This window comes from Numenius arquata, chromosome 6, assembly GCF_964106895.1.
Source record: "Numenius arquata chromosome 6, bNumArq3.hap1.1, whole genome shotgun sequence".
NCBI lineage: Eukaryota > Metazoa > Chordata > Aves > Charadriiformes > Scolopacidae > Numenius > Numenius arquata.
In genome coordinates, this window is record NC_133581.1 from 14,707,626 (window position 1) to 14,724,082 (window position 16,457).

Genomic DNA, 16,457 nt, shown 5'->3' on the forward strand with positions numbered 1-16,457 from the left:
AATGTTCCTTATTTATAAATTTTACATTTTAAAATACATTCAATGTGGCTGCACTGACTTTTCTTTCTCTTGTGCCCCCTTAAATGTGATAGCAAATTTCAGTCAAATTTCAGAGCTCTTCAGAGTTGTCAAAAGCAGTAAGTTTAGATAGGTGGAGAGACCCAGATGAATGCCCCTTGGAGAAAAAGGTGTCAGAGCTAGCTCAACCAGTATTATTAGACATCACAGAATCCAAGGGGGATGAGAGGGAGAACACAGTTTCCAGCTTTAAGAAGAGACTTGGGATCAATACTTCTCTTTGGCAAAAAGTCAATCTCTTAATTAGGAAAGACGGGCTCATTTTGAAAGGTAGAAGCATGCGCAATAAATACAAAACTAGAGGAGCATCCTCAGAGGTGTTCTTGAGACGATTGTCATACGTGAAAGGTTAAATCTACCTTTCACTTTGGTTTCTGCTCATCTCCGAGGGATAACTCACCTTTCTGACAGAGACTGTTTTTGAATAAACTAGATCATCATTGGCAGTTGCTCACTCTGCCTGGATTACTTCCAGGACCCTGATGCCATTTCTAGAAGGGGCGCTTGCATATGGCAGAAACTTGTTTCAGGTTCTTGACTCAAACGCTACCTTTTTGAAACAACAGTGCCTCTTCTAGAAGGCTTGTTATATTGGGTGAAGTCAATTGCATGAACGCAGTGTAGGTGTAAACTACAATCAAAATTTAATAAATAAATAAATCGATAAATAAATAAAGCAGTGGGGTTTTTTTCCTGACAGAAAGCTTTTAAGACTTCAGTTTTTTTGGAAGAGAGAGAAGGGAGATGGATTAGCATAGCAGGTTGGTAACAGGATACAGCCAATACCATAGGCTTGTACTGACTATGGGGGGTGGGTTTAGCTGTAGTTGATTAACAATAAGCTGCAGATGGTTTGCACATTTTTAAAGGCAATTCTGGACATGTTTGAGCCAAGCTGATATTACTGCAGTTTGATCTCAGAGGCAAACCAGAGGTGTTTGGAGATTGTCCAAACTAACCTTTACAAATGTGTCAGTGACTTCTAGGTGAATGGCAGTCAATTAAGTCAAGGTGAAATTATCCGGTAGAGATAAGCCCTTTAAGGATCCTGGTTAAGATGCAGCTTGTGCTTAGAACTGATTAAAAGTGACTGCCATCTGAAGGAGATGATGGTGTGGCTAGCAGTTATTGGATTGAGTCTGGATTATTGTAGACAGCTCTCTATACACTTTTAGATGTGACCTTTTTCAGTTCCTGTGAGGGAGGCAGGCTGAGAGGGACCAATTCTGCAAATTTCCTTCCATGTTCGTAAGCAGTGGCTCCTTTAGATTTGGAATGGGACTCATCTCTGTCATGACATGGGTTCCCCTTTCATTGGGTAGTTTGCTTACCTCTAGTATAGCTACCTGTGGCATGTGACCTTCAAATGCTTACTAGTATCTTGGTTTTTATAGAGTTAGGAGAGGGTAGCTCAAACCATAATCTCTCCTGGGTCCCTCGCTGCTTACAAGAACAGTATGTGCATTTTTATTCTGCCTTTTGTTGACTTTTCCAGTTGGCACCCTTGAGTGTCCTTTCCCTTCTTTCAGGACCTTCAGGTAGTTCAGGAACTGAGATTGCTTGGTCTCTCCTGACTCCACAAACTGTCGATGGGGAGTGGATGGCCACTGATATCTAGATATACAGACTGTGTGTCACCATTTACATGATGATGCAATTACAAAAGAAGATGGTATGTGCCTTTGGTGGTTTGAAACACTGCAGCTGCCACAGACCAGCAGCGCTGTTGCTGTCCTCCACTGCTCACCCCGATGAGGTCTGGGAGGGGAGCCAAACCTCTTGCCCAATTTGCAGCTGGGTTTGGCAGCTGGGATGTGCACGTATCACGTCCTGGGATATAGGAGGGCTTCCCAAGTAGCAGCAATTTGAGGTGAACCTTTAAGAAAGTTTTTGTTGTGGTTTTTTTTTTTTTTCTTTCATCCAACTTTGCTGCCACTTCGGAGGATGTCTGCTGTTCATTTGGTAAATACCACTTTTAATGTGAAAAAACAGCAAACGTAATTCTGTTCTGTATGGAAATACTGCAGTCCTCCAGCACCTTGTTCAGTGAAGGTACTGCCACTTATCTCTGTTTAACGTATGGGGAAACAAGCATGTTTCTTTCTCCATTCAACCTATATGACTTCCAATGAGAAATGTGGCTTTTTTCTGACATTAATAGAAGTAAAGAGGATGTTGGAAACCTGTGTTTTGTGCTATATAAGTGTGACTGGCAGTTTGTTTATTTGCTTGTCTTCTGTTATTAGGGAAAGCAATCTCCATGTAGTTTATTCATTTGCAGTGACTGAGTCCCAAATTATTCCATTCATGATAGAAATCTGTTTTCGATGAAGTGCAGTGAAGAGCTGCAATTGTTTGTTTCATTAAAACAAGGGAGGCATTTAATAGCGGTTATTTACTTCTGTTGCTTTTGTTACCAACTAGCTTTCCAAGATATTTTATTTACCAGTTTATAATATGTCCACTGAAAAGCTTACCCGAGGATTAAAAACAGCAATTCCAGTTGCTGAAGGTCAGAACTCCTATTGTGGCAGAGATGTTGTTTTGGAGAGGGACTGGTTTACAAGTTTGCATGTACCCTAATAGCAGCATGGGTTTGTGCCACTGGAGACAACATGTGACAATGCCCAGTTGCAAGAAATGTGAGCAACTCCATTGCTTTTGGTGGAGTGGGGCAGATTTCTGCTATCTGAGGAGCTGGCATTTAGCATAACCTGTGATTCTTGCAGGTAAACACGTCTGTGTGATTGAACAAAATAACATATTTTGAAGGAAGAAAATATAGGTAATGAGATAATTACCTTCTCCGTTGTTTAGCCAGGGGTTTATTGAGATTCCTGTTCCATTTTCTTCAAAATAAAGCCAGGCAACTTTTCCAGGGGTCTTGGTGAGTTTCTGCGAAGTAGCCAGAGGTTCATCCAAAGCCCTGTGTCTCTCCCTGGATCTACGATTTGTGCTGCCCTCTCTCTCTGGGGGTGCATTCTGCGCTTCTCCCACATTCAGGCTGAGCAGGGATCACGCCACAGTAGGCATAAAGCTTGCTGTAGCGAGCCTGACTTCGCCTGCTGCTCTGTTCTCTCCAGGGACAATAGTACTTCTCCTCACAGCATTATTTCTCTAAAATGAGTTCATTTCAGAGAAAGCGTATCTTAAGAATAATAAAGCAGGCTGTGTGCAAATCTCCCTCTTCCCCTAAGGATTAACGTTCCCTGCATCTAGGAAGACACAGCTTCTTCAATCCTATTCCACAGAATTGCCCTTTGCAGACAAGTTTCTCCAGGCAGAGTAACAGATTTTAACCCTTCAGTGGGCTGGTTTGGTTTGGGTTTTAATGGGTCTTCTAGTTCTAGCACAGAAAAAGATGCTTTATCAGCAGACATTTGTTCCCCTTGTTCTGAGAAATCAGGAAAATTTCTTCCCCTGAGAACAGGATTTAACCAGCCCTCTCCCTCACTTGCTTTACAGCTTACGGGGGTTGTTACTAGTTGCTGGTGGAGCTGACAAGACTGTGTTCAGCAGAGCAGCTCTGCCACCAAGAGGTGGCAACGCCAATGCCTGTGATTAACCATGGGGAGCTTGTGTGTCTTTCCCGTGGCCCTCAGCAAGGTTCAGGTTCCACCAGAGGCCTGATCTAGTTAGGGTGTAATTGTTTAGGACTCTTGCAGAGATGTATTTACTTTACGGCAGTGCACCAATTCTGTATTTTGGCTTATATTTTCATACCACAGTACTGAATTTAAGAGAAAATGAACATTAGTTACTTGGATAACTGGATTTGCAGATAGCCCACACTTATGTGGTTTGTAGGACATGTTCATCTTCTCTTACCATGGTGGAAGCATAGGGTATGGTTTGCCTTTGCTATCCCTCCTCTGATGTTTTAGTAGTGCTCTCTCTTATTTGAAAGCTCTCTCATTCACCTTTAAGCTAAGTAAATGAGTATTGTAAATAATTGAAGCAAAGATTGATCCTGTGGGAGGGCTGTAACAAATGGCTTAGTGGGCAAATGGCCAAGTCCTTCATTTCTGTGAATAAACCGCTGGCTTCCCCTTTCCCAGCTCACAGCATCTGCGAAGGATTCTGTGTCCAATGTCACTGTTCCGCCTAATATATAATCACAAAATGGTCATTAGTTCCTACAAGGAAAGTGGGTTGTCTCTCTGCTTTGATTTGCCTCTGCGTCCTGAAGCCTTTGTGGCAGCTAATTGGATCTCAAGCTCTATTGACATGTGCATCCCTAGGTGGTTCCGGGGGGAGGGCCGTTGCCTTTTTTTTTTTGTTTTTTCAGTCTGTATAGATGGAGATAACAGGTTGTTAGCACTTGAAACACAAATGCAACCCACCTTTCATGTCTCTTGGCAAACAAAGGCTCAACAGCATGTATCGTGTTAATTAGCATCCTTCCCAATTTTCTTATCTGTGGTTATATTGATGTTTGTTGAGGACAAGTGAAAGTGATTATATTTAAAAAAAAAAAAAAAAAAATAAAGAGGCTGAATACAGGTATCCTGGGAATATTCTCAACATAAGCATAGGTTTTGAAGGGATGGGCATTTCTCTTTTCTGCTGGCCTGGATTCAGTGTACATGGGATTTCAATACACAAGCATAGCTCAGAGGTGTATTTATACCCTGGCACAGGTGTGATCCTGTAGCCACTAGAGATCAAGGCAAAATTACCATTTACTGGGACATGCAGGAAAGGAATGACTTACAGTACCAGGTCTGGGGAAAGTCGATTTGAGTGAGTAGGAGGGTGGCACAGGAAAGAAATGAGGGCTTTGAGGATAGGTTGTGAGATCTGTGGTATATGAGGCTGATGTGTGAAGACAGAGGAGCATTGCTGAGAGCAGCAGTTGGTGGGATACATAACTGGAGAAAGGGGATAGAAGCTCTTTTGTGTGAGTCATCTTTGGAGCAAGTATATGGAGAAAACCTACTACAAAGGAAGTTTCATTCTGGAAAAGAAATGGCAATCTTAGGTCACAATGCACCCAACTTTGCTGATGTTAGTATCATTTTTTCCCGACCATCTTAATAATCTGAAGAAGAGTGTATTTATATGAAAACAAAAGGTTCCTTCTATGGAATCAGCATAAAAAGTATCTTGAATGCTGTGTAAATAATTAGGTATGTCACAAAAAACATGCACTTCAGTGTTCACTCACCTGAAATTCCTCCAACGTGCTGGTGAGGTTTTTGTCACTCAAAATGCATAATGCCCAAGAAGAATTGACTTAATATCCTGGTAATTAATTTTCAGTGTCAGCCTTTTGTGTATATAATTGATTTGATTTACCTGCCTAGTTTTATGAAGCCCTTTCCCTATTCTGGAGCATTTCCTGGAGCATTCAAACTCCTTTGAAATAAGAAGCAGCAAGCCAAGAATTCATGTTTAAAGTTTTTATTCCTAGGTTCACTATAAAGAAACAAGATTTTTTTTTTTTTTTTTTTTTTAAGGAGGTCTAGGACTATCTCAATGGGAAGTGCCCATGCACAGGGTGCCATACAAGACAGAGAGCTGGATGTACTCATCCTCAAAATAAATGGTCAGCTGTGCTATTGCCTTCATTCTGTTTGCAAGCAAAGGATGTATATAGCGCAGCTTAACATTTTGAGCCTGTATCTCTGAGCTAGTTATGATGTACTTTATTTAAACCAGCTCGGTGACTGGATGCACAAGTTATTCTGCTGTTGCTGTGCATAAGAACAGATTAGGTGGCAGTGGCTTCGCTGGCTACAGAAAAGTGTACTTTCCCCTTATATCAGCAATGATAGAAGCTAAACGTTCACTTTATATGGAACAATGACAAAATGCCTGTTTCTCCCTTGGACTTGAATCATTTGGACGAAATCAGGTGCAGTTTGCTGAAAATATTTGAATTTGCTCTTGCATGAAAAATTTTGAATTGCAGAGCTTAGTTACTTGTCATACTTGTTATCTTTTGTTTAAAATGAAGTGGCACTAAAGCTGCTGTTGGGACTTCTTGGCATTCTAATAGTATGAATAGTATGGGAATGTTTCACTGGCTCCTTTCTTGCAGCCTCAGCTGTCTGCCACATCAGGTGCCTCAACGCCTGGTTTTGAGCACAAGCAGGTGCTTGTGGGTGGAAAGACAGTGACTGAAACTGCAATTAATTGTACGCAAAAGCCATGGATGCAGGAAAAACTGATTTGAAAAACCCAAGTTGACTTTCTTACTAGCTTTTTGTTATAAAAATTATTACAACTTCTTGGCTCTTGTCAGAGCACACAGTAGGAGACCTTTTCTGTTATAGTTTCACCAGCTGCCTGCTCCAGGCAATGCAAGATGTATTTGTCCTTCCCTTTGCTTCCTGATGAACCTCAGTTTTACCCTCTCAGTGCCAGGAGGGTTAGTGACCCTCTTGGGTTAGTATCTCCATTCCTTGTCTCCGATTCAGTACAGGGCTTCATGTCCCAGGTTGGTTTTGGTACTCAAATACCTGCTCCAAATTATATTATTAATTTTATAGCATCAGTGGAGTCAGGTTGTTCTGTTTAACAAATAGCAAACTGAAACACAAGAGATACAGTGACTTTTCAAGACTACGTAGGAAGCCTATGGCACAGCTGAAAGGTCTCACCTCAGTTGACCCAAGCCAGCATGCTTCAGAAATGTTCATTCTTCTTCCCACTCCCAGACCATTTCTAGATCTTCTGTTCCTGTATTCTCTGCTTTTCCTCTGAAGTTACACAGCCAGTGCCAGTGCATCTCTCTTGGTATCAAACACTGCTAGAGCCAATAAGCATTTCAAGTAACTTATTGAAGTTTGGAAGATCCGTAAAATATTGGACTCCTGTCGCAGGCTTTTGCAGTCAATCTAAGAAAAGAGAATTCACCAAGCAAGGGGTTTGCTGTGTTTAAGAAAGTGATTACAAAAAAAAATGTTAAGTCCTGGAGTTGTTTCGCACTTGAGGAGGAAGTGAAGAAGAGGGAATCCCACAGAGCTGAGCAAAGTGTCGTGGAGATGCTGTGTAACACTGATAAGAAATTAGTATATTGTCCCTTAACTGCCAAACTTCAGCAAAATCCCTGCAATGTCTCTTACTAAAAATCTTAGAAGATTTCTATTTACAGGCAGGTGGTTTAAGAAAGATTCAGTGGTGAGGAGAGCAAGTACTTCTCTCAGCTTCTTATAGACAGGCTTGGGGATATCTCATTTAAAACAAGCCTTACCTGTTGGTACAATCAATCTCATCTTTTCTTAGCAGGCAAGAGGGCTCCCACAAATGACCTTATAGATTAGGCACTTTCTATTTACATTCGATTTCCCACTCCCTGCTATTTGTAGAGAATGATTATCAAGGCATTTAATTAAAAGTTTTGCCCAGTGGGAAACTATTGGATATTTTTTCATTTCTTTACAGCCTCTCCTGTTCTGGTGGAGAGGCAGAGAGGCACGGGAAACAATCACCAGAAAGGTCAGGAATATTTACTTAGCTATATTGAGATGCTGCTTTCTGCAAAGCCTCTTGGCTTTGTCCAGTTTAGGGGCCTTGTTGGGTGGAATTTTTGTTTATGATGTGGTAGGGAAGCACTGAAGCTTGAAACTAAAAGTCTCCATTTACCTGCAGGTTAGAAAGCTGGGGACACCGGTGGCACCCTCTGGCCTTTGCCTAAAGGCTATGCCAGAATCTAAGTGACATCTCACACTGTCAGCAAGTTGAAAAGCAGTTAATAAGGATCTCTGCAAGAGCCTTCTTTTGGCCTTTCTTCCAGTGTATTACATCAAAGCCACCTTCCAGTTTACTAGAACAGTGGAGGGAGTTTGGCTCTTCAGTATTGGTAGAGCTTCAGTTTAATCAAAGTCTTGCATCATATTATCTGTAAATATTGATAATACCCGTGTTCTGCACAGATGACGGCTTTCTTGTTTGCCCAAGAAGTTTTGCTCCAAAGCACTTCCTCCTCCTTATCAGAAGCAAAATTACAGGACTGGGCTTCTCAGGAAGCAGTACTTGTCTTATGTTTCATGCCTTAACTGTGAATAGGTAAACTCCAAAGCCTTTCATTTAGACAGAGAGTGAGAGATCTGTCAAACCGTCCCCAGGAACTGAGGCGACTACTGCAGTCCCCCATCTGCAATACAGAGATGGAAATAATTATGAGCCTCACTTTGTTCAGCACAGAACATTTATGTAGTGCTTTCAGCGTGTCTGTGTCTGTGCTAAGCAGGGTTTTTGTTGTTGTTGCTGTTTCACAGTTTTTATCTCAGCCTCAATTATTCCTAGGTTGTCTTATTCAAGGAGGCAAGGTGCAGTCTGACAGCTCTTGGTCCCCTTGAAGGATGCTGGCTTCTGCAGCTGGACTTGTCAGCCAGCCAGCCAGGGTTCTGCTTGGAGGCTCTGGATTTCAGAGGCAACGAGGGGACAAAGCTGACAGTAAAACAAGCCTTACATGTAAATTGCTACAGCTTAAGTAGCTGTCTCAAGGGAATACAGATTAAGAAGGAACCACTTTTTAATTTGGCCTGAATTTATACGCAGGCTTAAGTAAGATTTTTAAAGGGATGTTTTGTCACAGTTGTAATTTAGATGAGGCTCGGATAGATTCCTGCCCATTCTGTCTCACTGCATCAGCTGCTCGCAGGCACTTTTCCTGACCTCTGTGGCAGTTTGTTTCCAGTCCTGCTGCATCTCTTGTAGCTTTCTCTTCTCTAGTTCAAATACTGAGTTTCCTTCACTGCCTGAAACTCTCTGCACATGACTTGTCTACCTTAAAGTAGTATAGTCTTTTTAATAGGGCAATGAGAGATTTAAGAGCCAAATTAAGGCCTAATGGAAGTCAGTGAGAAAGTATTTGTGCTCATTGGAGTGGGAACAGGTTTTTACCTTAAAGTGCTAGTAAGATGCGTGCCCCATTCTAAGAAGTGGTTCTCTTGCAGTCGTTGAACGTAGTGGATTACCACACTAAGCAACAGGACACATTTAACTTATCTTAGCAGAAACGGCACTGAAATCCGATGGCACTGATAAGCATGAGCAAGCCTCCAATGTGTCTGAAACCAGAGGCGTAGGAACTGACATGGATGGGGTGCCAGCTTGAAGCTTACTCCTCTCATCTGTTGACCAATGAATCCCAAGGAGGAAAAGAATTTTCCTGTGCTCCACTTCCAGATCGGTGAAAGGTTCTTACCGCCTAACCTTTCAGAACCTCTTTCTTCTAAGGAAATCTCTGGTATTCCACATGACTAAAAGTAGGCATCTCATTTAGAGTAACGGTTTGCCTGCTGAGAGATTTTATTATGCTTCATTGTGTTCCTTCACTAGATGGAGTTGTGCTTTGTGAAAGGCCTGGCTTGCATATGGGAGAACACAGCAGATTAAAATTGCAGGATATTTAATATAGTACTTACTGTCCCTGTTTTGCGATAGACATTTTGCCTGGCTGAGGACTGGTAGCACAGAGACAAACAAGAGAAGCTGACAGATTGGTGAATGCTGGGTGGGATCATTTGTCAGGAGACGTGATGAATCACTGTGGTGCAGCATTTCATTTTCAGAAAGATCATTTTCTGAAAAACTCAAATTGAAGGCAGAAGAGACAGCTGGGGGTGTTTTGTGAGTTTTCATTTAAATCAAATATACAATTTGAATAAAGGCATATTGAAAAGTTCCTGCTATTCTAAAAATATTTTGAGGAAGAAACAAAATTGAGGTTAGCAGGAAACAGAATGACCTGGAGGAGCATTTGCCAGCTCCACAAATAGGTGCTGAGTTTACTTACCCCTCTCTGGTCAAAGCCAGTAGGAATCATATGTCTAGACCTTCAAGTAGTACTTCAATTAGGGGAAAAAATATCCACCTTATAACCTTGTACACAGGTCATTCAAGCAGAGGTCGATGTGCTTTTAATAGGGCTGCACATAAACACTGAACTCCTCACAGCTTGAATAAGAGAAGTGGTCATGTTTTATATCATCTGTGCTCTTAGAAGTCCAAGGCTACTTCTGCATCAAGACTGATTATTCATGCAAGATAACATATTAATAAAAAAGGCTGTATGTAACTAGCTAGAAATAGAGGAGACGCAGACAGTGAGGGACTTCATGCTGCTACCTCGACTGCAGGCACAAATGACAGCAGACCAAAGGCCGATGTCTGCTTTCCCCTTTCTCCTTGTGCCAAAGGGCTACAGGCTCAGTTGTGCTGCACAAGGTTATTTCTAGGAGATGATGAAAACCTTTTTGACCCTAGCGTAAACAAACAAGAGAGCATGGATGCTTTAAGGAGTAACTCTGTGAAAAAGACTTTTTAAAACAGCTGCTTTTCAGAGAATAGCACTTGTTGGTGCATTTACAGCACACTTTGTTAGAAGATCAGTTAGAAACTTTAATAAAGGAGAAATATCTAAACCCCTACATTTAGAATCACTTAAATAAACATAAAGCTCTCTGTGTGTGTATATGTATAAAACTGTGTGATATTTGCAGATACCTTCCCATGTCAGTAGACATGAAATAAAAAAGTAAAGGAATCTGGAGATACTGTTTCATAGCATGTATATGCCTCTTTCAAATTTGCAACCTGCATAGAGATGAAAGATATCCTACATAGTGTGGGATTATAAAAAGTTTATATCCTCTTTCACGCAAGATTCAAACAGGCACTTTCTTTTTAAACCAACAAATAGTAATGGGTCATACAACGTGCATGACTTGATGTTGAGGGACTTGATGTTGAGGCTTTTTGAAATAGCAGTGAAATAACTTCTCCCCTTCTACTCTGCACTGGTGAGGCCACAACTGGAATACTGCATCCAGTTCTGGGCTCCCCAATTCAAGAGGGATAGGGAACTACTGGAAAGAGTCCAGCAAAGGGCAATGAGGATGATTCAAGGATTGGAGCATTTCCCTTATGAAGAAAGGCTGAGAGAGCTGGGACTCTTCAGCCTGGAGAAGAGAAGGCTGAGGGGAGACCTTATCAATGCTTATAAGTATCTCAAGGGTGGGTTGAAGGAGGAGGGAGCCAGACTCTTTTCAGTGGTTGCCAGTGAGAGGACGAGGGACAATGGGCACAAGCTGGCACATAGGAGGTTCCACTCAAATATGAGAAAAAACTTCTTCACAGTGAGGGTGACAGAGCCCTGGAACAGGCTGCCCAGGGAGGTTGTGGAGTCCCCTTCTTTGGAGATTTTCGAGACCCGCCTGAATGCAATCCTGAGTAACATGCTCTAACATGCTCTGGGCAATCCTGCTTCAGCAGGGGAGTTGGACTAGATGATCTTTATGGTCCCTTCCAACTCTAAAAATTCAGTGAAATTCAGTGAAACTGGTCACATGGTGCCTGATTTCTTCAGTAATGCTCTGCTGTTTATTCAGTTTCTGAAATAGGGAAATCTGTTGCCAGTTGTGTTCCCAGTATAAAGGCCTCGCACTCTTTGTGCAGGAAAAAGTGGTTAATTTTATAGGGAAGAGAGGACTTGCTTTCATTTTGCCTCAGCAGGTTGCTTGCTAGTCCATCTTTTGCAGGTAAAAGGAGAGCAGGAATGCTTGGTGAGGCAATTTCTTGAGACCATCTGTACTAACAAAAGGTTGCTGCTGATCTTGAAGTGCTTTATAAATGTTGATCGTAAGTTATTAAATTATTATTTTTATTATTATTAATCTAAACTGGGAAATTAAGATTGTATTAACAAGGGCAGACCGTGAGCCTTGGTAAAAAGGATTATCACGCTGAGCCACTGCATTGGTTTGCAAAGCAAAATTTGAGAGAGGAAATGCAAACTTTGCAATTTGCACCCTTTTGGTAGCATGGCATTTGCCCTTCGGATAAGCATCACTGTTTCATTTGACCTTATCTCTTTTGTTCCAGATTAGTGGTGATATGAACTGTAGGTTGATGTGTAGCTCTCTCACTTTACAGGGCATATTTTCTCAGATGTGATAAAATAATGTTTCAAACAGACCTTTCTCTTTCATCTTCAAGGCAACAGATCTAGATTTCTGTCCCCACCTGCCCTCAGCTATGCTGTTCCTCTTCACCTCTGTCCCTTAGTAAGAATTAGTTTTTCAGCAATTAATTTACCTCACCACCTCTGTAGGACACTAACTAAATTTCAGAGCCTCTCTCAGACTACCAACACATCCGTTCCCTTCCATCCTAATTGACGGCTCTGCTCGAGACCGCAGCAGGTCTAGTTGAGACACAGGAAGCTGAGGGTTAGTGAAGAGCTGAAAACCAGTTCAATCTAATTCTTAAATGAATGCTAGGAATGCCCCATAATATAAATTTTTCATTTATTGCCTGTAATTTTCCAAACTAATTCCAAATTTAATGATAGCTTTTAGCTTTGGTTTTCTCGTCTAATTAACGTAGCAGTGACTGTGTATAATCTCTACGTAAAGTCAAAAGCATCTTACATGATAATTACAGTGGGAGCACAGCACCTGCTGTTCAAGATAGTCATCCACAAGAAAGCGCTTGCATGACAGTTAAGGTGTTCAGGTTAAGTTATACAGCTTTCTTGTACTGTCCCAAAGCTATTTTATTAGTGTCTCAGCCCAATGGTGGTAAACTTTCAAGAAGGAAACGGAGGAACTGCAGAGACCAAGCACAACCTTTGCACATACACCAGGGATTTCTTGGACATGATGAACTTTTGAGGTCATAGTTTCTCGTGGAGTCATATTGTTTAGTAACTTTACATTTACCCCAGAGTAATTATGATGTAGTGGGTTGAAAATTCCTCTTTTACACTGTGGAAGATGCTTTGCATCCACTTTTTTGTTTGGTTTTTTTTTTTTCCCAGGAGCAAATGAAAACACGTATGACTAAATAAAGCAGAAGAAAAATCCAGGTGTATGGTAGAAGCAGAATACCTTTGTTCTCTCTGTTAACTCAAAATAAGCATTGGTTATTTCATTTTAGACCCTCCTCAGCTGGAATGACTAATTTCAGAGGGGCAGTCACTAGAGAATACACCGTGTCTGTCTGTTGTCCAATAGGGAAGAGAACGTCCCCATGAAGCAAGTTGTGAATTTAATTTTGGTTTTCTTTTTGACTGCTGCAGCGAAAGATCTCAGAGTGGCACTGTACTCTGCAGTCAGATTTATAGCAGATTGGTGGAGAAGAAAATGGGACGGGTCTTCTCATCCTTCTTGCTATACCTCTGATGTCGACCACTAACATTGACAAGCACCCTGGGAAGGGGGGATATTTGAGCAGCACTATTCAGGGCTTTTAATTTACAAAAGAAAAACTGTGAATATCCATTCATTATTTACTTCCTTTTTTTGTGTTTGCTTGATTCTGTGGAAATGTGTATGTATGGTTAGACTGGGAGTGAGGCACTTGTAGTCATTTCGGATACTGGCTGGTGGTGAGCAGTGGATCCAACAATAGCCTGCTTTACCAGCAGATACTCTCAACAAAAAAGCACCGTCTTCAACTGCAAAAGCCTCTAAAGCACAACTTTGTGCTTTCATTAAATCAACAAAAATGCATTTATTTAAGAGCAGCTCCATTTAGTAATTAGATTCTTAAATCCTGTCTGTCCTGAATTTTGGATAGCTCATTCCTTGCTGCTTCAATATAACTGTCCATCCTGCTGTAAGAAGTGGGATATCCTGGCTGAGACAAAGAACACAATTCAGAATATCAGTACAATGTTAATGCTGCTGTTGATTTCACAGAAAGCATATGGAAGATGCTGAGGAGTACTTGGTCACAATTAGAAGATATTAAGATAAAAGGAAATGCTGTGGGTAGATGAATGTTTTCATATATAGGCCTCATTTGCAAAAAATGAATGATTAAACTGAATCCAATCTCTCTATAGTACTTTGGTGGTTAAGTGAGAAGGGAAAAGATGTTTTGGAGGTCTGTGATGGAAAACATGAACATTAACTCAGAACAGGAACTCCTCGTGTTCTTTACAAAATGCAGATACTTGGAATAGATACCAGCTCTACTAGAGGAAGGCTTTGGGAAATGTCAGTTAACTTTTTATTCATTTCAGTATAGGACTGTTGTTCAACATCTCCCTGCTGTGTGCACTTTCATTCTGAAATGTGGTACTAAGCAAATTTTGAGTTTTTTGTCTTTTGTTGTTGATTTTAGATTGACAAGTACGCTCAGCAGGATCTGAAGAAAGGGCTTCATTTGTATGGGACAGAAGGAAATATTGGCCTAACTAATGCATGGAGCATCATTCAAACAGATGTAAGTCTGAGCTTTTTTTTTTTCTTTCCTCTTTACCCTCTGGGTTCTATAACAGCATATTCTGGGTGTGAACCTAATTAAACCTCCAGATCCCAAGCCAGTCTCTTCCTCCCACCCAGTTAGCACATTAGCAACTAAATACATTTATATTGTACTGACACCTAACTATCATGTAGTTCTGCGCTGTGTGGAGAGTGAAGGAGATGGTCAGACAGGAAACAAGCAGTGCCTTCTCTTTAAAGTCAAAGGGACAGCTTGTGTTGGAATGAAGAACAATAGTGGAATGACAAAGAACCACTTCAACACCTTTTCAATCCTGTCCTTGTCTGCTTTTGTTGTCATTATTGTTTTCCACTAGTGTAGTCAAAATGGAAACTGGCCATGGTGTTTACAACCTCCTCCTACAGTCAGTACGTTTTTCCCAGAAGAATTCAATCATCATCCATCACAGATGGGCTGAGAGTGCTTTTTGCTGTGGTGCCATCGCTGTTGCATCCTTCTGATTCTCTGACAGCGCTCTGCCAGTGTTTGTCTCATAAGGGACTGGTGAACACTGTGGCTGGCTTCCTCCTTTTGTCCTTGTCTGGCTTGCTGAGGAAACACCGTCACAGACAGTTCAGGTTTATTAGCTCTGTCCTTCTCTTTCCATGTTCAGTTCAATCAGTTCTCTTGGGGGTGATCTTTCTGATATGATTTTCTCTGCTTCTTGAATGAGGAGAAGTGCTCCAGCTTTTCTTCTGCTTTAGAAAGAAGGACTTACACTACCTTGGCTTCACTCAAAAAATCATGTGTAGCTTTCTCAAATTCTCCTCCAGAGGTGCTAGTGTGGTACAAACAGGCAGGGCTTTAAAAGTCTTGCCTCAGCCAGAAGTGTCTTAAATCGGCCAAAGATGATAATCTCCCCCAGTGCTTCCAAGATTATATGAACTATTCAAGATGATGGATGGGCTACCTACCACGTTCTGATACGATAAACCTGCGTATTTACCCTTTACTTCCTCTTTTGCCATTTGGGCTGAAATCACAAACATCTTTCAGTCTGGTAGTGTCAAGATTCACATATACTCTCCTGTACCATACAAGATAACAGGAGCGGCAGGCTGCTAAAAAAAGGTCTGAGAAATAAAAAATTTAGGGTCACTAAAAGAACCAAAGAACTAGTTGGCCAAATTCCATGTGCATCTTTGGGGCTGCAGGAGCAGCCTGTATTGAGTGTAGAAGGTTGGCAGGAGCAGCACTGTGTCTGAAAGACAAACAGCTCAGGTCCAGCAAACAAGCTAATAAGCTTTCCGGTCCTGCATCCTAAAAACTGCATGTGGAAGGTTCTTTCGGTTACCTTTAAAAGGCCTCCGCATCTTACAATATTGTGAATATTTTTCTGTTCCAATACTAGGATTAAATATGAGAAGGCATCAATTGCTGGCAAGAGAAATGCATTTTGTGGTGCTAGCCCAAGAGTAAGCCACGTGAAATGTAGCTAAAATTTTAATATCATTACTTTTCTCAAACAGTATTAGAAGTTTTACACTTTTATGCTAACTTAGCTCTGATTGGTAAAAATGTAGTAAAAATTACTAATATTAAGATGTTTGCAGTAAATATTAATCTGGTTCCAGTGACTGTTAAAGAACTGTTAAAAGCATATAGCAAAGGTGGGGGAAAAAGCATTTATTTGGAGGTCTTACAGGATATAAACCCCATGCTTCCGTTCTCCTTTCTGTAAAATAGGTGTATTAATATATATAATATGTCTAGTTCACCTAGTCATGGTTTCTCAAGACATTCCCAAGTTGGATTGGATTCAGAAAATACGTAAAAGAATAATGAGAATTTTGGAAATTTACATTATTATGAGAAATTTTAAAAGCTTTATATAACCAGGAAAAGACAAAGTAGTGATGTGATTGCAGTCCTTAGAAAGAGAGCAGGAAGGGAAACGGGTTTTGAAAGGAAAGGGCTCTGTAATTGATCCAAGAGCTAAAACCCAAGATGCAGATATCCGATGGTAGGATGCCATTGTACAGCAGGATGGTGGATTCTTTTTCTCTAAACTCAAGACACGGGGTTTTGTCTGAAAGAAAAGGTCTTGTTCAGTGACAGGCTTGGGTTTGAGGTAGGACTCAATAGTCTGTGGTCTGTGTAGTGCTACAGATCATGCTCGATCCTTTGGCCTTGAAACCTATTACAGTTTAAAG

The 16,457-nt window shown here is 41.1% G+C and overlaps 1 protein-coding gene across 2 annotated transcripts in view; it reads left to right on the plus strand.

Annotated features, from left to right (window-relative positions):
- TSPAN4 (tetraspanin 4) overlaps positions 1-16,457 on the plus strand; it is a 394,074-nt gene that overhangs the window by 361,963 nt on the left and 15,654 nt on the right. For both annotated transcript variants that reach the window (XM_074148890.1, XM_074148891.1), the window contains one exon: positions 14,161-14,262. In XM_074148890.1, the coding sequence (XP_074004991.1) occupies positions 14,161-14,262 (102 nt within the window). The remainder of the gene's footprint in view (positions 1-14,160; positions 14,263-16,457) is intronic.